A 25,104-nucleotide genomic window follows, 5' to 3' on the forward strand; every position below is an offset into this window, starting at 1 on the left:
GCTGCTGGGGGTTTTGCTCTAGGTCCTAGCTGGGGGAATCCTGTCTGTCTGTGTCTTCTCCACCCGATACGGGGGATATGCATCCTCCTCTTCAAGGGGTAAGACCTGCAGAGACAGGTAAAAAATTGCAGCCAAGAACATAGCTAATGAAGATGGATTCCAGAGCTGTGCCAACCCATGCTGGTCCTTCGGAAGCCTAGTTAGCTCCCAGCAGCTGGAGGTGACTGCCATAGACCCCTGCTTTCACAGTGAGGCTCTTCTCTTCTTGTTCCTTCTTCTCTCTCCCAGCCCTAGGAAGTCCCTGCTGGTCCCACCTCATCTCGGTAGTTAACATCCCTGCAAGGGACGAGGCCTGATTGTGGTGTGGACCATCCTGGAACCTGATACCCATGGCTGACCATACAGATGCCAGCCCGATGAAGGGCAAGGGGGATGGGCCTTATCCCCCAGAGTCCCACTGCGGCTGGACCACCATGTGCTCTTGGCCTCATCTCGGCTGATGATTCAGCCTCGAACTGCAGGGGAGGCACTGCCGTCGTCCGCATGCTGGTGCGGAAATGTCTGTTCATATTAAACACACACACACACACACACACACACACACACACACACACACACACACACACATTCTGAGCCCTGGATCTTTGTCATCTTTAGAAATGCCATGCCTATTAAGTGAGGGCTGTGTTCTGCCACAGACTGATGGGGTGGGAGATGAACAGAGCCGGCTGTCTAGGCACCCAGCCTGGCTGCTCACCTACTCCATGGCAAGCCCCTCACAGTGGCAGATGAAGGGGGTGCCTCCCCTAGGCTCCTGGTTTTCTTGTCGAATGGAGGTGGGGGGTGGGGTGGGGTGGGCAGCCCTCACTCTGCTGCCAAATTTGAGTATGCTCTGCTGTCCTTAAAAGTCACGAGGGGCCTCACATCTGTTCAAGTTTACAGAAAGAAAAGGCTTGGGGGAGAGCTGAGGTAGGCTACTGGACTGAGGGCTGTGGACCCTCAGGGAGAAAACCGGAGTCTCCCTGGGAGCTGTGGAGGCCTGGTCCCTCTGCTGTGCCTTGCCCAGTGGGTGCTCGGAAGTATCTCATCTCATTTCAAAGGCAGCAGCTGTTGTCTTGGAGTGAGCCTGTGGGAAAGGGCTGTGTGGTGGGGACTTCAAGTCCTTGATCCTGCCTCTTCCTGCCTGGCCCACCCTGCCTGCCCCACACTCCCAGAAGATCTTTAGGAGTGGTATTGTGAGCAGGTAGGAGGCTGGGGTGTAGCCTGAGTTGGGGGGCTGAGACTAAAGCCAGAGAGGCTAAGGCTGGGACTGGGGTTTGGGCTACTGCAGAAGGCTAGGCTACATCAGGTCAGGTCTCCACTTGCTTCTCTGAGAGGTATAGGAGAGCCCCAGGCAAGCTTAGGGAGCTGCTTCAGTAATTCATAGGGACAAAAGACCCATTGGGTGGAGCGCCCCAAACAGGGGCTAGACATAAGCTTCTTGGTTGGTGCTTGACCCATTCAATGCCTGCTAGTCCATATTGGTTCTTGGCAGCTCCCTTACTCAGCCTCCTTGGGTTTCTCAGATGGTCTTTCTTGGACCCCAGCCTCATTCATAGTAATGCACAGTAAAAACTGTCCCCTGGCCAGCCAGGAGCTCCATAGAGTCCTGAGAGGGGCTTCCCTCAGGAGGCCTGTTTGAGCTGTATTACCCAAGGGCAGAGCCAGGAAAATAGTCAGGAGGAAAACCCCGATTATTTCTCATTTCTCCCCTTCCCTTAGATCACAGCTGAGTGAGTGCTTCATGGCTGACCACTCCATCCTGCCTTGGGTCACACCCACTCCCACCACACAGTATGACAGTAGCCTCCTGCTGGTCTCTGTTCCTGAAAGACAGCTGAGACAATCTGTCAAAGCAAAGTATGACAGGAACACCCCTAAATTTCACAGCACCAGAGCTCCCTCTTCGCAGGGCATGATCTGAGGCCACCATTCTCCCCTGATGCCACACGCCCCTTCCTCATGAGACACAGAAGACAGAGACCCTCCTCTTACGTATATGTTTACAGCTGGTCCTGTCTTGATCCCCACCTTGATGATGAGAAACTTGAAACAGAAGGGAGAAGGACTCGCTGGGGTCTCAAGATGCTTGTGGAGGGTTGGACAAGGGTAACCGTGTGGAAGAGGTACTTTCTAGGTACTTCCCTTTGTGCCTAGGAGAGCTGTGGGGGCTGGGCATGCTGAAAAGCAAGGACTCTGTCAAGGGTGCCCTCCAACAGTGTCAAAGCCAGCCCCTGTGGAGGAACATGGACCTCCTTCCTCTACCACCTCTTCTGTCTGCTCCTCTGTCCCAGAGCTCTATTCTTTATGAAGAGAAGAACCCCACACAGCTTCTGGGTCTTGCTGTCCTTTTTCCAGGGTCCTTGAAGTGTTTAGTAGCCCTTGGTCACCGTGTCTCGCTGCAGCAGACTCTATCAGTTGACCTAACTGGTGTAGTTCAGTTAAGGCAAAGGGGGCCTGACTTAGGACTATGCCCCCTGCATACCTCATGTTGGGGTGGGTGGCTGTGACTTCTGGTGCTTCAAGATTGTGGCCAACAGCAGGTCAGCAGCTGCTGCAAAGTCCTTGTTATATTTTCCAGGTTTGAGGAGAGAGTCTGGGAGTACCTGAGCCCTCAGCAGGAGGGCCGTCAGCTGCGTGATCAGAGGCTCAAAGGCTGAGCCTCACGCACTGCGCACTGCGGCTGCAGGTCCAACAAGACACCCGCTATGAAGCGTATCTCATGATCCGCCAGTTTCTGAGCAACAGTTTTCAGGTCAGGCCTGTGGCTCACTCTTGAGCGGCGGGGCTATCGCTGGTCACCGCAGAATTTCACAACAGCAGAGGTTCCTGTGGCCTGGGAAGCCGAGGGGCAAGTGTTAATTGGCCTGTTGGCATAAGGGCCCTTTGGCCTCATGTGGGGCAGGAACAATTCTGGAAGATTAGCCTTTCCAAAGGTAAAGAGCCTGTGCTATCCAGGCCTGAGTGGTACACCTATGTCTGATAGCCTTTTCTTAACGGTCCTCACGGGCTAACTGGTGCCTGCTGGTGAAGACTGCTGTCTGCCAGCCTCTCAGTGGGTTTTGGGGACTTGGAGAACAGTGATAGACCTGATCGCCAGTCTAGGTGTCCTGTTATTGGACTGCCACTGTCACAGATGATGCTGTGGAAGGAGCTGTCTTAGCTATAGAGCCCCTCCACAGGCCCAGCCAACCGTGACCTTCTTCTGTAGCTGTCACAGGCCAGCTCTGCTCCTCTGTTCCTTCTTACCTTTCAGGGCTATTAACAGACCCAGCAGGAGACTCAGGCTCTGGTGCCTGGACCTCTCCCATCAGTTGTAAGGTTGGCTTCAGGATCTCCCAGTGGCCATAATAGAGAGCCTTGTGGCCTATATAAGACCTCTGGGGGACAACTGTGTTATCCCCCCCCCCCCCAGGTACTTACTCAGAAGGTAGCTGGGTGGCCTTGCATGGTGTGGTGGCTGCCCTCTGGAGCTGGTTGTAAAGAATGAAGGCCATAGATCTCCCAGGGCTGAGACAACACAGCCTGAATGGACGCCTCCCATTACTGGGGAGGGGTGGTCTGATGATTAACCCTGGACTTTCCTGATAGGGCCCTGCTGGGCCTTGCTTTCTTGCAGATGGGCCCCTGCGTCTGGGGGATGGCTTTAATGAGTTTCTCCAACAGTTCCCAGGTCTCAGGAGAAGTGAGCTTGTTGTCTCTTGCAGGCTATTGTGCTGGCCCAGCCTCCTCAGCATCCTGACTCTTGCTCAGTAATTCTAGGCAGGGGCTCATCTTTAAAGATCGCTGGCCTGTCCCTGTGCCTAGTTTGGATCTGTGCTTATTGGCAATGTTGGTGAGACAGAGTGGCTCTAGGCTCCTGGGAGCTGTATGTCCTTGTGATGAACAGGGAGTGGGCTCCGAGAGCCTGCTTTCAGGCTGGAGTGCACTGCACCACTATGTGGGTTTCAAATGGGGAAACCAAGGGCGAGACCCAGGAGGTCGTAAACTGGCCCCTTTCCACAGCTTCTGTGGGTCCAGGCCCCAAAGTGTTTAACTGTGAGACAGACTGTGTTCCCTCCTACTGTTCACGACTGTGTACCAGCACTGTGTGCAGCGCCCTGGAACCAGCCTACCCAGGTCCTCACGGCATAGGAACTAAGGCCAGGAGGCCCTGGAATACCTGCTGAGAATGCATCAGCTGGTCTTTGCCTGCCCCCCAACTCCAAGAGTGGAGGCCCAGGGATGCCTCCCTGGGCCTGAGAGCAGCCTGGAGCAAGCATCTCCTTTAGAGCACTGCTCCATGCTGGCTGTGTAGGGATGAGTGCCCTTAGGTGAGCGGATTCTGACCAGGTGTCTCTGGGACAGCAGGAGACTGCCATCTGCTCTCTTTGCTTCCTCTGGTCCCCAGGAGTGAAGAATATGGTCCCCCTCCCTCCCCTGCCTCTCTCCTCCCCTCCTTCCCCTCCCTCTATTCCTTCCTTCCCCCCTCCCTCCCTCCCTCTCTCCCTCCCCCATGTCCCTAGCCTCACCCTGCATACCTGTTGAACAGGGCTTGTGGGTGGAAGCAAACATCCTCGCAGGCAGCTCTCACGCACACGCCCGTGTTTGTGTGTGTTTCGGTGTATTTTTAAAGTGACTTGCAGCTGTGTTTGAGTCAGTCCCATTCTCCCCTCGAGCTTTGCAGGCTGCACACTGGGGTGTTATTTTGGGCTTGGTATTATTGGGAATTATTATATTCTGTTAAGAAGGAGACAATGAAACTCGGGGATCATCGGGCTGAGAAACGGGGACTTGATGGGAGTTAGGAAGTGGAATCCAGAGTGAATCCACCCATATTCCTCTTGGCGATCAGAACCAGATTTTTATGTCTGCACTTTGCCCCACCTCAGATGCCTCTTGCAGGGCTTCTTCTGGTTCGAGGCACTCCTCCCTGCCACCAGATGATAGAGGAACAGAGCAGGAGTTGCTGGACTTCCATCTTTGGAAGTATCTGGAGGCTAGACCCTTCTCAAGAACACTAACAGCTACCAAGGTCCACTGCCAGCCTGCAAGCACACCACTCCTGATGGCCAGCTCCTGTGTGACCCCTGTAGAATCAAAGGGCAGGCTTCTGCCGCAGGAGGAAACTCTGGATGGGGGCAGGGCACAAAAGCACCACACTGTGGCTGGTGTCTCCATACCATGTTCTCTGCCGTGTGTTCCTGCGTCTCCTCAAAAAACCTAAATTACCCCTGCAGTCAGCTGAGCCTTAAAAAGCTGCAGGCGTGACTCAGACGTCACTGCTGCCTCTGCCCCAGGAACACATGAGGTCACAGAGGTGGTTCCTTCTGGCAGCTCAAGCCAAGCTGAGCTGTGGACCTTAGATGACACTTGACCCCTTCAGGTCAAAGGGTAATATGGACAAGGTGATGGACCAGGGTGGATACCTAGATACTATACTTTTTTTTTTTTTTTTTTTTTTTTTTTTACCGTAGCTAGTGCAAGCCTTCATCTCTGGAACTCCATCTTCCCCTCTGAAAACAGAGATCTAGGCTTTCCTCTGAATGGTGCTCCTGTAGGAGTCTTGGTGTAGGGCTAACCCCCACTGTGAGTGTGACAATCTTTCCAGGCTACGAAAAGACCTTCACTTGGAAGAGACCCCTGTGTCTCCAGAGCTATGAGGGATGGCTGTAACTCTCCCATAGCCCTTGGTCAGGCCTTCTGTCCAGTCAGAGTCCTAGCCTATTGCTTCCTTTCTTAGAGGACAGAGCTGTGCCTAAAACCTGCCTGGTACATCCAAGCCTCAGGCAGTGAGGTGTGGCTACAAGGCCTTAGGGATCCTGCTGTGGTCTAGGGTAATCTGGGATCAGAAGTACCTAGGGCTACCAGGGAGCCAGGCTAGACTGGCTGATGCCCCCTCACCACCAGCAGCAGGGATAGAAAGGAAGTCTGACTCTTGTGGGCCCTCCTCGTGGACACTGTGGGGTGCCTCCTCATGGACACCCCCATCGTGCGGCACTTCCTGCTCTTCTGCTTGAGGTGGGATCAGAGAGAGTGGCCCAAAGCTTCACAGTCTGTGATAACAGGGTATGAGTCCCTCTGTCTCAGCCCACCCAGAAATGTCTTCCCCTAATGCCGTGTTGGATCGATGTAGGTTTTCCGGCCATCTCCTAATACTCCGGGAGCCTGTGACAGTCAGACAAGTGTCCCCAAAGGTGGCAGCTTTCTTGGAATGTCTAGCCATGGGGGAATGACAAGTTTACTGTGAGTGGCTGCCACAGCCAGACATCTGCAGCCTGGGGTGGAGTTGGGGTGAGAATAGTTCTGCTTCTGCCTGTGGCTGCCGTGGCTGCCATGGCTGCCGGGGCTGCCGGGGCTGCCGGGACTGCTGGGGCTGATGCCGGCCTCAGTCTTCTACTTGAACACTCTCAGTGACTCATAGGAATTCTTTTTTTCTTTCTGTCTTTCTTTTTTGCACTAAAGGAAAAAAAAATAAACATTTGCCTCGATTGCACTGGGTGGCTGCTGGACCCATACTATCCACAGGTGGCACATGGCTTGGGGCACAGAGGGCAAAGAGAGGGGCTGGCAGCTAGGACAGGAAGACAAAGGTCAGAGTGCCCCAGTGGGGAGTCATTGTTGGCTGTGGGTGAGTGTCTGTGGATGTGTGGTGACCGTCATGTCACCCAGACCCACCACCCACGCTGGAAAGGGCCAATGATGATATGGTTGAGGGCTTAGGTCAGGGCACCAGGCTTTCCAGGAGGCAGAATGGAGTGTCCTGCTGTTACCTGCTAAATTCCTGGCGCTGGTGAGGCTGAGAACAGATGTGTTTGTGGGAAACAGCAGCTTCTCCCAGGCCTGTGGCTGCGGGGGGTGGGGGGTGGGGGGGGAGGGGGGGGATGAGGGAAGGATCAGGGCCTGTTGTCTGTGGATGGTGAACACCTCAGCAATGGTGTGCAGGCCTCAAGGAAGGTGCTGGGAATGTGAGCACTGCCTCCCTGAGCTGTGTGTTCACACTCCCTCCCTGAGCTGTGTTCACACTCCCTCCCTGAGCTGTGTTCACACTCCCCCCTGAGCTGTGTTCACACTCCCTCCCTGAGCTGTGTTCACCCTCCCTCCTTCATCTGTGTTCACACTCCCTTCTTGATCTGTGTTCACACTCCCTTCCCCCAAGCTGTGTGTTTACACTCCTTTCATGTGTTGTGTTCACACTCCTTCCCTGAGATATGTTCACACTCCTTCTTGAGTTGTGTTCACACTCCCCCCTGAGCTGTATTCATACTCCCTTTCTCATCTAAGTTCACACTCCCTCCCCAAGCTGTGTGTTTACACTCCTTTCACGAGTTGTGTTCACACTCCTTCCCTGAGCTATGTTCACACATCTTCTCTGAGTTGTGTTCACACTCCCTCCTTGAGCTATGCTTTTGTGCTCTCTGTGCTGTGTTCACACTCCCTCCTGAGCTGTGCGCTCACACTCTCTTTCTCATCTGTGTTCACACTTTCTCCCTGAGCTGTGCATTTGCAGATTCTCCCCCAGGTGTGTGCTCACACTCCATCCCTGAGCTGTGTGCTTACATTCTTCCCCAGACATGTGTTTATACTCTGTCCCCAAGCTGTGCATTTACACTCCCTTCCTCATATGTGTTCACATTCCCTCCCTGAGCTGTGCATTCACAGATCCTTCCTCATCTCTGTGTTCACATTTCCCCTAACCTGTTTACTTAAACTCTTTCTGTGAGCTGTGTGTTCACACTCCTACCCTCAGCTGTGTGTTTATACTTTTACCCTCAGCTGTGTGTTCACACTCCTACCCTCAGCTGTGTGTTCACACTCCTACCCTCAGCTGTGTGTTCTCACTCCTACCCTCAGCTATGTGTTCACATTCCTACCTTCAGCTGTGTGCTTATACTCCTATGCTCAGCTGTGTGTTCACACTCTTACCCTCAGCTGTGTGTTTACACTCCTACCCTCAGCTGTGTGTTCTCACTCCTACCCTCAGCTATGTGTTCACACTCTTTTCCTCAGCTGTGTGTTCACATTCCTACCTTCAGCTGTGTGTTTACACTCCTATACTCAGCTGTGTGTTCATACTCTTACCCTCAGCTGTGTGTTCACACTCCTACCCTCAGCTGTGTGTTCACACTCCTTCCCTCAGCTGTGTGTTCACACTCCTTCCCTCAGCTGTGTGTTCATACCTCCCAAGGACATTCACACTGTTGGTGCTGGACACAGGTTTGTTGGCAAACTCTGCTCACCTAGTAAAGACAGTTTCCTTCCTTCTGGCTTCTCTTGGAAGATCTGTAGGCTCGTTTCCTGGCAAAGTGGCAAAAACTTGCCCTGTGAGTCTGGACTTGGGGAGGTCATTCCACAAATAATATGAAAGAGCTGGTTGCATGTCAGGCCACATGTAGTATGGGAGCTGGCTCTGCCTTCCAGGGAAGACCCAAACAAACCCTCATACCACATGGACACAGCTTCTTCAAAGATGTCTCTCCAGAGGGTCTAGGGCTAGATTTAATTCCCTTCTTGCACTCCCAGGGCCTTTAGTCTCTGCTTTCACATCCCAAAGCCACTGTCATATAAACAGGTGGGGGTGTGCGGATGGCACAGTGTATGCCAGGATGTGTGGCTGTGTCCTTGAACTAGGGATGCCTCTCCAGCAGCCCAGAGCATGATCCAATGACACTACACATCCTCAATATTATCAAACTGCTGGCTCATAAGGACCCAGTCACCCTTTGTAAGGTGAATCTCGCTCTGCAATCACTCTGGGGTAGGGACTCAGGTAGGCAGCAGACCGAGACAGCACTTGTAGAAGCTAGCCAGTTTACAAAGCCCTCGCAGCCCGTCTGGTACCGATACCCAGAGCTCTAGCATTGTAGGATGAGGCAACCAGTTTCACACTGACCACAGGCAGGCTGCGGTTTCTATACACTGTTTTTGTTTTGAGTCTGTGAGTTGCCACCCAGTATTTTAAACTCTACTGCTGAACATTGGTGAGGCATTCCCAAAGGAAGTTGTTGAGGTTTGAGCTGAGAATGGCAAGGGAGGCTTGGGTGGCAAGCACTGGAGAATACTTTCAGGTGAACCCCATGAGGGGTAGGTGAACCCCGTGAGGGGTAGGTGAACCCCGTGAGGCTGATCCATCCACAGATTCTTGCTGTGCACTTTACTCTGGTCTGCTTATGCTCTGAGTGTGGCTAAGTCCTGCACCAAGTGTTCAGCACTGGCAGTGACTTTGTCCCTCAGGCAATGCCTCGCCCTCTGTTTTCTCACCTCTGGCTCCAGGTCTGTTCTGAGGCACACAACCCATACCTCAGTCTGTATTCAGATCCTCTCTGTACCGGGTCCTCCAGTGCCAACTGACCTCCAGGGAAGGGGTCCTTTTCTCCCCTGTGTCTCTGATGTCTTTACTACCATACTTTCCCTGTCCAGAACTTCCTCAAGAAGTTGGGCCCACTACTATGGCCCTGCTCTCCCAGACCAGAGGTTCCCTAGGACACGCACTACTTCCGATGAGCTTGCTACTGTCTTCCTAGCCTCAAGCAATGGCTAAAAACAGCAGGTGCTTAATAAATGTTGACTGCTGAGGAAAAGGCAAGAGGGAGAGGAGCAAGAAGAGACACTGAGCTAGCCAATTCTGGCCCTGAGAGAGGTCATTGTGTGGCCTGAAGGACCCCTCTGGCCCAAGAATGAGAGGAAGAATATATTTGCATGCATTTGCATGCAGGGTACATACCCCTTGGTTTTCAAGGATTTTTCATTCACATAAGAATCCAGGGGTTAGAGGGTGGTGCGCAGGCATAAAGACCAGATTGGCCATATGGTCCTGTGGTGCAGGTTGGGAGATTGAAGGCTGCCAGTTCTGTGGAGGTCAGCTGACCTGCCTGTGGGTAGAGGCTATAGGTCTTTGGGCAGCATCTGGGCCTGTTGGAGCTTTGTTGAGGAGTGGCTGTAGCAGGCCTTTTGCCTTCACAGAGTCTTGGACACCTTGGTCTAACCACAGAGCTGCTAGAACGGGAGAGAGGTAACAGGGCAGGTTTAACTTCCTCCTGTCTTCTCTCCCTCCAGCAGGCTCTGGGGTAGGGTCGAGACCAGAGAGTGCAGGCCAAGGTCCCTCAGATCTTCCCAGGCCCTATATGGTGAGGGATTAGAAAAGGTAGGCAGCTCACACGGAACCCCACAGAAAGTGTATCTTGGGGCCATGCTAATGGCCATGTGGTTAGATTCTGCCCACCTGTCTCAGTGCCAGGCTGGCCACAGCTCTGCATAGCTGCTGCACACGGGCACAGAATCTAGGTCAGGCTGGTGCAGGGAGGCAGGGTGAGCTGCCAGGGCAGTGTCTGCTCACTTCGCCTCTATCTAGGCTACCGCAGCTGTGGGCAGGACTCTGACCCATTGACCTAGGCCAGACCCCTCCCTTTGGTGCCTGAACAGGCTGAGAGGCCCTCCTGGGGAGTGAGAAGCCAAACAATAAAGTGTGTGCTGTGGCTGAAGATGGCACGGCGAAGGCACGATGCTGTTTGTCTATATGGCCAGGCCTTTGGGCACCAGGAGGTCAGCACCTGTGGCTGTGATAATTTAGGCCAAAGCCTTTGTGAACCTCCAGCTGCCCAGGCCTCCACCCTCTGCAGTGTTTTCCATTATCACCCAGACCGTGCTGTGTTCTCTGCAACACATGGGATCTGAGATTGAGACTGAGTGCCAGCCTGAGGGTCTTAGCTGCTGTCCTGGCAATACAGGGTTGCTGTGGGGACAGTGACAACCTGGCCAGAGCATTCCATCTCCTTCTGCTCTCTCCCTCCTCCATTTGTCCATCCTCTGGTGGCTTCTGCTTTGTCTGCTTTGGAATCAAGTGATGTTTCTTTTGAACCCGACTCGGCTAGGTTTGGAGGTAGGGCAGGTGGGCATGCCAGACCTAGAATGGCAGTCTCCTTCTTGGTTAGTCGGAAGCAGCTGTGGTCCCTGGGCATTCGTGGTCACTGGGGCAGGTATGGTCTGCCTAGACAGCCAGGGTCACTGGGATAGTTGCGGTGATGCCTGGAGAAGTTGTGGTCATGAGGTAGCTGTGGTCACTCTGAGGTATCTGTGGTCATTGGGGTTGTTGTGGTCCCTTTAATGCAGCTGTGGTCACTTTGGGGCAGCTATGGTCACTGGGTAACTGTGGTAAGGCTAGTTTCTTATTGGCTGGTCTTCTGGAGGCCACATGTCCCTCTAAAGTGTTCATCCTGAGAATGATGACCTGAACTCTACTTAGTGTTGGGTGTGACTCCATGAGGGGACCTGAAGACCAAAAGACAGAGTTCCACATTCTGTCACCTGCCACCCAGGTCAGGAGGTTGTATATCTAAGCACTGGTATCTAGGATGTCCCATGGCTGTGAGATGATGGGGGGGGGGGGGTTCCTACCACATCCTCTGAAGCAGCTTTGGGTCTTCGCTAGAGGCGGTAACATTGGCCAAAATCTCAAACAAGGGTAGACACTGCACTAAATTGAATTTGGGATTGAATAGTTAATAAAACATCTTAGGCAGGGGTTCCTGCTGGGCCTCTGTCCCTCTTGGCAGCATGGGCAGTCAGAACAGACTCAACACCCGAGGACCCTACACTTCATCATCCAGCACTTCTGAGGTGATTAAGGTGTTCCAAGCCAGTGGACCCTTGTGCTCCTACCTCAGGGTTCATTAGGGTCAGAGTGACTGCCGGGACCAGTCCACCCAAGAGGCTTCCCATTCTAGGAAACATATTGAAGTCGGTGGCTTCTGGAGCTCTCCTGTTTGGGGCATTCTGAGACGGCCTCACAGGAGCAGAATTGGGGTCACATTAGGGCCCCTAAACCGTGCCTGTCCCCCCATGCTGTGGCCAGGCTGCTGTGCTGTAGCCATCAAGATACCCTGAACTGGGCACAGCGCAGCTGCTCACTGGAAGCGTTTCCTTGGAGATTTCTGTAGGACAGAAGTTGGAAGTCCAGATCTGAGGTGCCCCACTAAGGCTTCCGAGGTGTGAATCACTCTGCCGAGTTTGGGGATGCAGCTTTCTCCCGGATGCCTGTTTCTGGGGATTGTTGGAAAGTGGATGCTGTCGCCCATCTACAGGCAGAGCTTAAAACCTCTGACCCCAGATCCATGGAGCTAATGCTCCCAGGTCCCCTTCTTGTAGTGGCGGTCATTAAGAGGGGCTTGGCCCTTCTGCCTTTGGCCTGGTGGGCCACAGGGTGGATCCTGCTGCCCACCTAGAGCCTCAGCTCAAGGGTCCAGGGTGTCCCCCCCTCTCCCCACCCTCAGCTTTCCCAGACTTCTGATCCTCCCTAAGTGCTTCATGGAGAAGCAGGGCAGAGGGGTGGAGGTGTGATGCATTCCAATTGATTGCGCAGAGGCAACAGCTAGGACTTGAACCATGATGTTTCCTGGCCAAGAAACTGCTTGACTCTGTCTATGGTGGCATTGGCAGCTCTCTGATATTTCCTAGGATATGCCCAGCCTCCACCCTCCCTATGGCCCTCAGCCCAAGGACCCAGTGCTGGGCTCATGATACTGGACTCTGCTCCCAGGTGCTGCCCGTGGTTGCTGGGGACGCCCTGTGTAGGTGCCTGGGGGCTCTGTTTCTGAGTCTCCAAGCATCTCTCCTCAGTGCTTAGCTGGCCTTCTCAGCTGTCTCTTATGCTGCCTCTTCTGTTGCCATATCTCTACATTTGGCCCACTTTCAGAGTGGCTTCCTGCTCAGTGTTGTACGGCACACAACCAAGTTGGCCAGCCTAAGTCATGCCTTGAACCACTTACAGGCTTCCTATGGCACTGGAGAGTAGAAGGATCCCTGTGCAGGACTTAGAGGGGCTACTTCACACCCTTCAGGTAAACTATGAACCTAAGTGAAAAGCAGCACGGGGTGGGTGGGGGCAGGGCAGGGTCTGGCTTTTCCCAGACTGCTGCCACCCACTGTGGAACACTAGGGAGGCTCCTGGCCTCTCTGACCTCTGTCAAACCTGTAAGGCAAAAATGCTTACCAGCTGAGAGGCTAGAAGCAGGCCCTTTAGTTCCTGGGGTGGCCTGTGAGGTGTGTGTAATACACCCGGGCTAGGATGAGCCTCCCAGCACACACTCATGAACAAGGGACAGACCTGGGGCACATACTTGTGGCATTTTCATTAACCACTGGGGAGACTGAGGCACAGAAAGGAACAGATTCTGTCCTTCTAAAGGTCTGTCTCAGGGTGTAGCACCTTCCTGCCTCTCTCTAACAATGCCTCTAAGGTTAAAGGCAAGGAAAGCAGAGAAGCAGGCACTTAGATCTGGAAGGTGAGAACTAGTCCCCAGGGAGCAGAGTCCCTTTACAGTCCCCAGCAGAAACCCTGTGGCCTGTGAGCAGGCAGAAGCCCTACCTTATCTGAGTATGTGGAGCTCTCTCTGGAGAAAGGGCCACAGCAGGGACCCCTGGGTGTATGCCCCTTACCCATCTATTTGTTGATCTCCTCAAAGGAGGAAACTAAACTCCTTGGGTGTCCTAAACTCCGTTAGGGGCCACGGGCTCTTTCTTGCCAAAGAGTGTCCCTGCTTGTGACCAGCCAGGCCACATGCTTTCAGAGTGGAATTCTGCTTAAATGCCCAGAAAAGAGATCAGAATCTGAGCAAATTAACATGTGCCTGGTGGATTTTAATCACCACTTTTAATCGCGGTCTCAGAGCTGGAAATCATCTCCTGACTGCATCGGGGGAGGGGGGAAAGCTGGCTGTGTGATGGATTATTCATTGCGATGTGAACTTGGGTTTCACGGCCTCTCTAGACACAGGAGCCTCGTGTCCACCAGGGAGGATGTAGCCCCATCTGGATCACTCTCCAGGGACCTTGTCACCTGCCTGGCTCATAATGTAACCTCCCGACCCCACCCTCATGGTTTTTGGCTTCTCTCTCCTTGTCCTTTTCTCTCTCTCCCTGCCTCAGTTTCTCTTTTTCTGAGGAGGCTGATGACCAGTTCCTGGAGGAAATACATAAAGCCCAGCTGTGGGCACCTCCCTGAGATTCTTTTCTTATGGTACCCCGGCCTCTGATACCCCTGATTGGCTGTGCCCCTTTTTCTTGTCCTAGCAGCCCACCTGTGCTTTAATATGACTTCATCAGTCAATGGGTATCCAGAGGAAAGGAACCTTTCTTGCCTTGGATTTGCCAGTAGGATAGACACAGACCCTGGAGTTGTGCCTAGGCTGTGCAGCAATGGGAGACATAGTATCTACCCAAAGGGTATCTCCTATAGTCTAGGAGAGGGATACTCTGGTCAAAATACCGGAGCATTTGAGTAACAGTAGAGGAGGAGGCTGTCCCTTTAAGGGCACCAGGCAGCAGGGCCACAGGCCTTTCCTGGCAGGACTCAGCTGGTACTACTGACTGAGGATCTCCTCCTCCTTCACACCTGGGGCCCTGCATGGCAGGAGGCTGTCACACCTTGGAGGTGGTAGTTCAGAGAGCCCAGAGGTGGCTCAAGTCTTTCCCACTTGGACTGTGATTGTCAATGGCCTGTTCTCCTGGATTCTCACTAACTATCCCAGGCCCCCTCTGGGGTGTGGTCTTCAAGCCCTGCCACATGTACTGGGGGCAGAAGTCGCACATTTTACCACTTCTGAGCTGGAGTGAACAGGCTGGAGAATGGAGCTTTGTCCAGATGCTGTATACAGATCAAGCAGGTCCCAGAGAGGTGAACCTAGGCTGGACCAGACCATGTCAGTTCCTCTGCACTCTGTATCCTCCAGGACATGCACCAGGGAAGGTGACACAGGGGCCACTCCCTGCCATACCAACAGCCACCATTGTCCCCCAGACCCCACAAATCTGTGCAGCCAAGTAGCAAGGGCTACTTGTGGAAGTGGAGGCAGACAGAGGAAATCTGGATGAGCAAGGGGCAGAGCTTTTACAGAACTAACCCTGGTCTCAGCCTCCCCTAGGCAAGACACCTCCAGCCAAGGAAGCTGATAGAAGGGCATCTTATCCCATTTTGGAGGTCTTGGGGGCATGGTGATCAAAGGCCCTATGGTCATCAGGAACTAACAGCCAGGCTCATTTGGCTTCTGTTCCTTGAAGGTATATAGCTACCCCTCTGGTAGGAGGGACCAGCTTGGAAAGAAAGGTGGGTAAATTGAGTGGTCATAGAAGGCACTGTGGGAATTTAAAGTGACCAGGACTGCCTTCCCTTCTGGCCTCTGAACAGTGCTGGCTCAGTGCCCATCCAAAACTCTCTCCTTGATTCAAACTGACGCTTCTGAATAGCAGCCAAGGTAGGCCAGGAACCGGATAGCCAAGAGTTAAGGGCAGGCGGGGCTCCCTTGGGAGGGGCGGTCCCAGTGGCAGCGAGGCCTCATCCTGCCCCTCCCTCTCCTGTCTTTCTTTGCTAGCAAGCAGCAGTAGCAGCTAGCTAGCTAGCTACAGCGAGCTTTGAACCGGTATGGGCGCTGTGCGCGGGGCGCCTTGGATCAGGCTACAACTTTGGGGACACTGGGGACCAGCACAGGGTCCCGGCCCGCTGGGGCCTTGCCGGTAACAGTGGGTCTGGTGCCTGTGGGCCATGGAAGAGCCTGGGCCCCCTGGTGGGCTTAGCCAGGACCAAGGTAAGGGCAAGTAGGAGGGTGTCTGGAAGAGGGTTGTGACTCTCCCTGTTCAGCTCAGACCCCAGGGCAAATGCTATGCTGTTCTTCACCTTAGGGTTTCTGGGAGAGTAGACTGTGACCCCATTCCCTGCCAGCACAGTGTATCACCCCGGCTAGCATCTTGCAAGTAGATGCTGCCTAGCAGGAAGGTTCTGAGGTCCTGTTCTGCAGGGTGAGGTGCTCCTGCCTTGAAGCCACTTACTCCCTGATTTCCAGTCTAACCTAGGGGGTGTCTGGAGGAGAGGTTCAGAGCTGTGAGGGGCTGTGGGCTAGCGGAGGAGAGGGGACAATGTCCTGAAGTCTGGTCAGCACCACGGACAGAACCACCAAAGCCTTCCTTCCCGGTTGCCGGAGGTTCCCTGGGATTAAACTCCCTTGCTTAGATCTGCCCTACTTTCCTGTGTGGGGAACTGGCATTGCCTTGGGCAGACAGCACGGGCCAGCAGGAGTACACGAGTCCTCCAGGCTGAACGCAAGAGCAGAGCGAGGAGGTCGGGTGTGAGGAGAAGCCATTCTCTGAGTTCTCTGAGCAGGCATCTTCAGTGGTGGGTGTGGGAGAGAGTTTCTCCGGGCTGGGTCTCTGTCTGCCCCAACACAAAGCTTGGTTTAGGCCAGGGTGGGAGAGACTGAGGGGGAAAAGGACCCAATATTATGGCCACAGCAGGAGTGATTTGAGCTAGACAGCAGGAAATAACTTCCTGATGAAGCCCCGAGTTCCAAGGAGCAGGGTGTACCTTCTTGATTTGTTTGGCTGGCTTATCTGGGCCTGGCCTTATCTACATTTGATTGACTTGGATATTAAACTTGAATGGCTATGTAACCCCCACACTGAGGACCCCTACCCCCAAGCCTGCAGGGAAGAGAAGAGACAATGTGGAGGCTGCCTAACAGGGCAGCTTGCAAGCACTCAGAAACTCTGCAGAGTCTCATGCCACAACTGGCCTGCATGGCTGCCCCATGAACAAATTCCTGTTCCTCCCCTCCTGTCCCTTCTTTCTCCCTGGCCTAAGGTGCCCTTTAAGAGCTGGGGACAGCATGGTCAGGGTGGTCAGGGCTATGGGGGCACAGTCTGCTGAGTGCTTGTGGGGCCCAATAGCAAAATTGTTGGGGTATACACCTTCCTGACCTCACCCCTACTCTCGTGTAGGTTTGGTTGACCTGAGGGAAACCAGGCTGGCCTTCAGGTTGCCCGTGGAGTGTTTACCCTGAATAGTTTCTGGACTAGCTTTGTTGAAGGGACAGGGGATGCTGCCACATAACCTTAAGACCCCAGGGTCTAGGTGACTGGACACACACAGGGTTTTCAGCTGAAAGAAGAGTCCTGGTCTTAGGAAGAGTGAGGTGGTGTTGGGAGGGCTCCACGGCCATCTTCGTCTTCTGGTGGCCCCGGGAGAGATGTGCAACGGCAGAGTCCTCGCGGTTTCAGGATGCAGCTGAGGAAGGAGCAGATGGGTCGCTGTCCTGGGTCTGGGCCTCCATCTGCACCGCTAATGAGCTGATGACGAAGGTTCCCCAGCTTCTGGCACCTTCCCTAGAGAGCCAGAAAGCCCCTGCCCCCCCTTCCTCAGAGCAGATGTGGGTACAAGGGCTTGTCCTGGGCCAGGGTCTGTGACTCCATCTCAAAGAGAGTTGGCTGGGTGGAGGGCTGGGTGACGAGTAAGTAATGAGAGGAATGAGCCTGCGTAGTCCTGGGAGTGTGCTTCTGCAGAACATGTGGGTTCAGAGCTGGCTGGACAGACTTCCCGTGTGGGGAAGGGAAGGAACAGGTGGGGGAGGTGAGCAGCAGCCCCAGGATGGGGGGCTAGATGACATCCCTAAGCTGTGGGGTATATAGCCTTAGGTGAATGGGGCAGGCTTCTGGGATAGCTCAAAGGGCTAGCCTTGAGATCCCTTTCAGTCCCCCCCCCCCAGGAGGGCAGTCAGATAAGCCTTTAGGTATGAGATGGAGTCCTGACTGGGAAGCAACTGGCCAGTCTATCCTGGGAGGAGGCCCTCAGCTTGCTCAGACTCAGCAGCCCAGGGTCCCCAGAGGGCTGGGGTGCGTCTGGACTCCAGGGTGGTCAGACTCTGCATCATCCATGACTCCACTCCCTGCTGAAGCTCTTCAGGTCTCTAGCTTCTGGCTCTATGATTAAGATGACTTAGGTCTTAGCAGCCCGGTTCTCAGAGGCAGCCCATGCTGTTTTGAGTTACCAGGGGTGACCACAGGAAACATCACAGGAAGGCCAGAACCAGGGAGAGCCTCACCCAGCCTCAACAAATACAAGGTGGGAAAGAAGCAGCTGGTATAGAGCTGTCCAGTCCAGCAAGGGTTGAGACAGGTGTCTTCAACCTCAGGAGACACAAACGTTATAGGCGGTCACACTTAACAGAGTCAGCTCTGTGCACAGAAAAATGCTTTCCTCTGGGGCTCACTGGCCAGTTCTCTGGCACTGTGAGGCCCTTGTTGCTCAGTGCTGGGTACTTACTCAGGAGCTCAGACATCCTGTTTCTTGTTATCTCTGGCCCTGCTTGAATCTATACCCAGAGACCACCTACCCTGTCAACTGCTGCTATCTCTCCTTGCTTGGTTTGGGCTCCAGGGGAGGCAGCAGGGCAGGCCTGGCTCTCATTATTGCTTGCACTCTCGAGGGACATCTCCACCCAGATCTGATGGCTACAGCCTGATTCCCGTGACAGCTCCTACAAAGGTGTCCTGGGCAGTGACTTGGGGTCAGAATCTGTCCCAGACAGTGTCTGATCACTTGCCTTCAGGAGCCTAGCCCAAGTCTAGCATGGTTGCTGACCAGGCCCTGCTGGAGGAAGAGAGGGCAGCTGTGCCCTCAGGGAGTGAGCGGCTGGTGGCAGAGACAGGAAGCCTCAGGGACACAGGAGTGAAGACCACATGAGAGAGCGGAAGACCGAGACATGAGTTATTAATAGAGTCCTCTTCCTAGCGGGGCTGTCGAATGTGATTGAAGCCACTGCTGTGAACTGAGCTGCTACCAGCTAGTGATGGCCGGGGATACTGAGGGAGTAGAAAGGTGTCTGCTCTGCTCTGGAGGGACTCTGATTGTGGCCTTGGAGCCCAGAGGAGGCCCCGTCTCTGCCAGAGACAGAGGGAAGCCAATGTTGAGACCTCTGTGGGCTAAAGGAACTAAGGCCCCGTGGCCACTGCAGGTGGCCTGATTCCTTTGGAGGCAGGGTTGGAGGGACCAAGTTTAGGCCTGAATATGTGTGGACATCTCTAAGTAGAAGCACTGGGCAGTGGATACTGCTGACCTTTGAGAATGCCCTGTTTAATTGCTGCTACTGTGGCTGCAAAGGTGAGCTCCTGACCCCCGGCCCCTTCACACGCAGCTTAATAGCTTTGAACCTGGGTTCATCACTCATCTTGGCTAATGGATCAGCAATAAGGCCCTGTGAGTTCACCCTCTGGGCTGGGTAGGGGTTAAGATCTTAAAGCTGGTACCATCAGCAGAGGATGGGACGGGCTGCTACCCAGCCTCTGCCATCCAGGGCCAGGTCCCCGAGCTGTGGGGACTTCTGAGAGAAGGCGGCAGCTCAGGTCAGCTGCTGGTTAATTAGCGTGGCAAGTGGACAGTGGATGGCCAGGCAGAGCCCGTTTCTACCCTCTAGGTTGCTCATACCACTGGCTGCCCCATGCGTCTGAACATGGGGCAGAACAGTGTCTGAGTGTCCTGTCTCAGTCCCCCTCTGGCCAGCCCCACTGCTCAGCCAGGGTCAGGTGGACGTGATAGGTCAGCACCCCCCCCCCACACACACACAGAACTTGCCTCCTCCTGCTAGAAGCCAAAGCTGCATATGATGGGGCAGGCACCGCTGGAGGAAGAGGGCATATCCACCCAGCAGAGCAAGCCTGCTGTCCCATCCCCAGGACAACCTCAGACCTGGTCAGATAGCCTCAGGCTGGGCAGGGGTTATTGTTTCTACTGCTGTAGAGTGATTCCCTAAGCCCTGACTTGGCTCAAGTGCCCCCAGGAGCAAGCACGGCCCCTTGGGTCTGGCTGGGGAGGGCAGGAACAAGCCGGCTCACACTCCCTGATACAGTAAAAATAGTTGGGGAGGAGGCGCCCAGACGTGCGGGGGGGGTTGCGTTGCTGTTCTCAGACGTTTAAATAAGCTTGGCCATATGTGTGTGGGCCTGTCCCTCCCTCCCGAGTGGCACGGGACCAGGGGCCAGGCTCATTCTGGTGGGCGCTGTGGAGCTGGGGCAGGATAGCTTCTTCCTTCTTCCACTCCACCCCAGGCACCATCTAAGTGTTGGCTGGGATGGACTGCAGGTTGGGAAGCAGCCTGGGGAGGATCACAGCTGCGGGGGAAGGGAACTTCATTCCCTCATATCCCATGCTGCCGATCTTTAGAACCCCGCTCACTAGGTAGCAGCTGCAAGTCCCATCCTGCCTGTGGGTTAGGACCATTGTACCCAAAGGTGCCCTCGGTGCATGTGTACATGCTTGGCAAGGCCTATGGGTATTATTTGTAGGTTTATTGGGAGAATAAATTGATTTTTCTGGCTCTCCTCGGGGAGAGGCTGTTGGTCTCTTGCTCACAGTAGTCATCAAGCTGTGTTACCTACTGTGTGAGGACAAGATCGATCTCCCTCACAGAAGTGAAATGGTACAAGTGCTGCCAGCCTCTGAACAGCACGGGACCTTTCTCCTTCAGCAGATGCCAGTGTCCATAAGCTCTAGGCAGGAGGAGCTAGGGTTTGAGGACATGCCTTTCATCAGAAAGGGGAACTGAAGCAGAGAGGCAACAAGGACACCCAAGCTAGGCGAGCATCTGTGTCCCAGCAGCTACCTGGCCAGGCTACCAGGGTCAGCCTGTGTCCCAGCAGCTGCCTGGCCAGGCTACCAGGGTCAGCCTGTGTCCCAGCAGCTGCCTGGCCAGGCTACCAGGGTCAGCAGCTATGAGGGGAGCTGAGGAGAGTCATGTTGTCTTCCAGCTGTGTGGGGCCAAGGAGCCTTGCTCATATTCAGGGCTCCCCTCTCTATCTGTATTTCTATTCTGTGTATCTGCGCACCAGGACTTTTGGGCCTGGGCTGCAGCTGGCTGGACTCCAGAGAGACTAACCCACTAGTGCTGGTATAGCCTGGGTGTATAGTTGCCCACAGCTCCCAGAGCAGACAAAGAGGCCATGGCTCTTCTTGGTCACCCCCATCCCTCCTTGACTTGTTTGCTTGGTTCTGGGTGATGCTGAGACAGAGCGGAGAAGAGACCCCTGGGAGCAGGTAGCATTCTGTGGGGGAGCTGTGTGGGTCAATGTGGGGGAGGAGAAGTTAGGATAGAAGAGTTCAGGAGCTTTCTGTCCTTGGGGTGGACAGCTGGGGGAGGTATGCCTCTTCTGGTAGGCAACCAAATACACCTGTTCCTTCTCCACATAAGACTTTGTGGAGCTGGTACATGGTGTCAAGTTGGGGAGATGACAGGCAACTCCTACTTGAGCCATCCTGGGTGAGGACCCTGGTAGATGTCTTCAGCTTTCTGGAAGGTGCACATCTTTGGCTCCCTAGGGTACCCCAAAACTCCTGGGAGATCAGGGTGCTCTGGAGCCTGGCTGTGAAGCAGAGCATGTGCGGCTAAGCATAGCCAAACTATGAGTGGCACTTTGGGGCCACAGAGTCCCTCTGTGACTTTAATATGATAAGCTGACTACCTTTGGCCTCTAAGAGTGGTCCTAATCAACAGGTGGGAGTTTTACCAATCCCTGGACCTGTGTCCTAAGCATGGCTCGGGGCTTCTGAGTGGCTCTGTATAGATCTGGGGTCCTGGGGGCATTGGAGAGGAGAGGATACTCCTTCCATTCATCACAGGTAACTCTTCTAGGAATGGCTGCCCTTCTCCCTGTGCCAGGGGTCGGGGTGTACATCTGAGCTTCCCACCCAGCTTGGGTGGCCAGGTGGCCAAGTTCAGTCCAGCTGGCTTGACTCCAGTTACCCAGGCTCTTGCTCTGCTTGACCACACTGTGGACAAACTGGCCATGGTACCTTGTCCTCTGCAGTCTCTGTCAGCTAGGGTACTGGTTTGCTCAGTGGCTAAAGTGCCATGTCCATCTGTCTTTTGCAGTATCAGAAGTGGGCAGGGTTACCTTGGTCCTCGGGACAGTGGAAGAGGCCTTACTGCCAGAGCCAGGTGTGAGGGAGGATTAGCTGGGCCTCTGCCAGCCTAGTCTGCAGAGGATTATGGCCTGGGGCCATCAGGAGGGTCAGGAAGTCTGGAGTGCAGTGGTCTGGGTCCTCCACTGGGGGGTGCTGGTGCCACTGGATCTGTGCCCCTCCTGGAGCCATCTGGGCACCTAACTCCTGGCTGATGGTGGGATCTGGTGGGTGGCTAAAAGTGGAGAGGGAAGAGGGAAGAGGTAGCCAGTTCTGGAGAGATTTGGAGAGCATGGGTGGCCCTAAACTGAACTAGGCCCAGACAAGGGAAGAGCAGGTATGTCCAAAGGTAGGGTACCTAGAGAGAGCGCAGGAAATCTGGAAATTGTGGCATACAATGGTGTGTGTGTGTGTGTGTGTGTGTGTGTGTGTGTGTGTGTGTGTATATACCAAATGGGAAGTGCAGTGGCCTAGTCACTGGAGGCCTAGGGAGGGCTATTAGTATATGGACAGCATAAATATCATCCAGGGTGGTCTTGGAGCATTCAGAACACATGTATCATCTTGCCTAGCCTTAGCAGCCCCCGTGGTCTTTCTGATACTTGGATTTTTTTTTTTTAAAACTCCAGTTTTTGTTCCACCACTCACTGGGGATCCTGCCCAGGCTTTACCTACATAGGTTGACCATGCTGTCAGGACCTCCTGTGGCCTGTCTCCCTGGGGAGTGCCAGGGCTATGCTTCTTCCTGTCCTGGCAGTAAATGGTTCCTTAAGCTAATTTGTGGCAGGCTGCCTGTTGACCTTCAGCCAGCAAACGAGGCAAGGCCTCTGGCCAAGGCTCCTAATTGGGTCCTGGGTTTGGCTGTGAGTTGATTACATTGGATCTGGCCCAGTGGGTCCCGATCCCTTGTGGCTGAGCTTCCTGTTGTCCGGGACACATGAGCAGGCAAGCCAGGGTCAAGAGGGCGGGCTGGGAGCACCCAGGCTACTTTGTGAAGTGGGGTGATATGGCTGCGGGGTGTGGAGACCCCTGGCAAGGACTCCCAGGATGTGCTGTCACCTGCCAGAAACAGAAGCCTGGTTACGGAGGAAGTCGGGGTGCCCATTATCCTGAGGCAGTGAAGCTGATATGAAACCCCACCACCCATTCTTTCCCGCCTCTGGTTGCCCCAAGTAAGCCGTGCAAAGTTGAATACAGTGATGAGCGTGTCTTAGATGCTCAATGGCCCCATACAGTTGCTTATGGCTGGTGTGAAGTGGTGGTCAGTGTCCTGGCAGGATGTCAGGTCCTGGGCTCCCTTTCCTGTCAGGAGACTGTTATGAGGGTTCTGGATGCCCAGATATGTCCAGCCCTGGATGCAGACTACAGTGATAGTATGCCCTGGGTAATGGGCTATCTCCTCAGCTTTGGTTCTCATGGGCATGGGATTAGGAAAGGGCTGCGATTTGCAGTGGAATCTGTTCAAGGCTCAGGGCACCTACGTTGTTCTGCTTTCCGTGCTGGAGGTCAGTAGAAAGGTCTAGGCAAGTGGCCCTGCACTGGCTTAGCTCTGGCCTCCAGCCAAAGGAGACTGGGTTCTTGGCTCTGGACTTTGGGACAGCATGCTGTTTTGTCTCACCTGCAGACCAGTCCACTACCACACTGAGGGGATCAAGTTGGAGGTCCCTATACCTACAAGGATTTCAAGCAGGAGGAAGTGAGAGCTCTAAACAGAGACACACAGATACCAGCTCTGGATGGGCAGGGTTAGGAAGACAGCCCCATGTAGGACCACACCATAGGAGGGTCTATGGACAGACAGACCCTCCTATGGAGCAGTGTCTCACAGAGAGCATCATTCCTGGTCTTACAACCACTGTTTTATGTCCTAGGAGAGCCCCATGTCTGACCTGTTACCTTGCCTCAGCCTCAAACATGAGTCTGGTGGCTCAGACATGGAGCAGCCTGCCCTGAGCTGGCAGCTGGCACTCCCCTGGCCTAAATCCCTTGTCCAGCTGGGCTGAATCCAGCAGGATTACTCTGCGGATTGGCCAAGGATGGCAGGGCAAGGCTTGGCAGCTCCCCCACCCCTGGCATTCATCTTCTTCAAATAGGCCTGGGTTCTAGGGATGGGTGGACTGGCCTGGGGACCGTCCAGGGCTGCAGGCAGCAGTTGGGCCAATGCCAGTGAGACCTGGGAACAGCCCTTGGGGGGCTTCAGTGGGCTCCAAGGAGGAAGACAAAGAGGTAGAAGAGAGAAGGGGATTTCTGAGGAGCCCCTGGGCCAGCTGACACCTCAGCTTGACCTGTTGCTGAGGGTCCCTCCTGGCTTTGGGGAGCAAGCTTCCAGCTACCACTTGGATATGTCTGGTCCCCAGCTGTCTGTTGCCAGCCGGACCACAGGAGCCGTGGCCTGCCTGGCAGAGGTGCTCCTCTGGGTTGGAGGGAGCGTGGTAGTGTCACCACGATGGCAGTTCAGCCTTCTAGGTAAGAAAGGGCAAAAACCAGGTCCCTCCTGGGAATTGGCCAAGCCCTATGGGGTCATGAGATGCATAGCTTCCTAGGGAAGTTAGGGCTGCCTCTGGGGTTGCAAAAGTCCTGGGATTCCCTCCTTCTCCACACCAAGATCCCAATTCCTTTTCATCTTCCTCTGGGATCTCCAGGCTCAGAAATATTGCCTCTGTGGCCCCATCTGGAAACCTTCTCCCTTTCTTTACCACAGCTTGGAGGCTGAACTACAAGTGGGCAGGAGGCAAGGCAGAGCTGGAGCCAGAAGCTCTGGTTATATGTGCTGGGGCAGGGGGATGGGCAGGGATTGGCTCAGGTGGCTTCAGAGCTCTTTCTGAGGGAGATCCTTGGAATTTTGTGGGGCAACGCTACCTTCAGTGTAGCTATAGAGGCATACAGGTGCAGACACCATGGTCTCTAGATGGTCAGAGAGACACTGGACAGAAGGAAAGGGCTGCTGGGTGGTCAGTGGAAGGATCTAATGAGTAGCAAGAGCCAAGGAGGCCTTGGTCAGGGATACTTGATTCACTTACTGCTCCTTGCTCCAGCAGCAGACAGTGCATGTTCAGTTGCCTTATTCTCAAACCATATCAGGGTCCCGTCTCTGTCCTGAAAACCCTACCTCAAATGCACCGAGCAACCAAACCTGTATCCCCTCTGTCTGTGTCCCCTAGAGAGCCCTACCTACCTTGACTATCCACCCATGCCTACAGTCCCTCTCTGCCTATGGCCCATAAGGGCTTCCTCCAGAAAGCCATCTGACCAGGCACTACCCGTGGTTTTCTGCACCTCCCATCTGCAGATGCTTCATTGTTGGCACTCAGGAGATTTGGCACTCTGGCTCCTGGGTTTCCTATGCATAGATAGTCTTGGGTCTGGCCTGG

General features: G+C 54.3%; 1 protein-coding gene across 5 annotated transcripts in view; it reads left to right on the forward strand.

Annotated features, from left to right (window-relative positions):
- The window catches only part of LOC143433752 (1-phosphatidylinositol 4,5-bisphosphate phosphodiesterase eta-2-like), a 56,286-nt gene that overhangs the window by 28,234 nt on the left and 2,948 nt on the right, over window positions 1-25,104 (forward strand). Inside the window, exon 1 of one of the 5 annotated variants that reach the window (XM_076933604.1) lies at window positions 15,369-15,596. The exons of 3 other annotated variants lie outside the window; for them this stretch is intronic. In XM_076933604.1, the coding sequence (XP_076789719.1) occupies window positions 15,554-15,596 (43 nt within the window). In that variant the 5' untranslated portion in view covers window positions 15,369-15,553. Of the gene's footprint in view, window positions 1-15,368; window positions 15,597-23,776; window positions 24,200-25,104 lie in introns of those variants that run through there. One more of the 5 variants, XM_076933601.1, reaches the window with a different exon arrangement.

This window comes from Arvicanthis niloticus, chromosome 5, assembly GCF_011762505.2.
Source record: "Arvicanthis niloticus isolate mArvNil1 chromosome 5, mArvNil1.pat.X, whole genome shotgun sequence".
Taxonomy (NCBI): Eukaryota; Metazoa; Chordata; class Mammalia; order Rodentia; family Muridae; genus Arvicanthis; species Arvicanthis niloticus.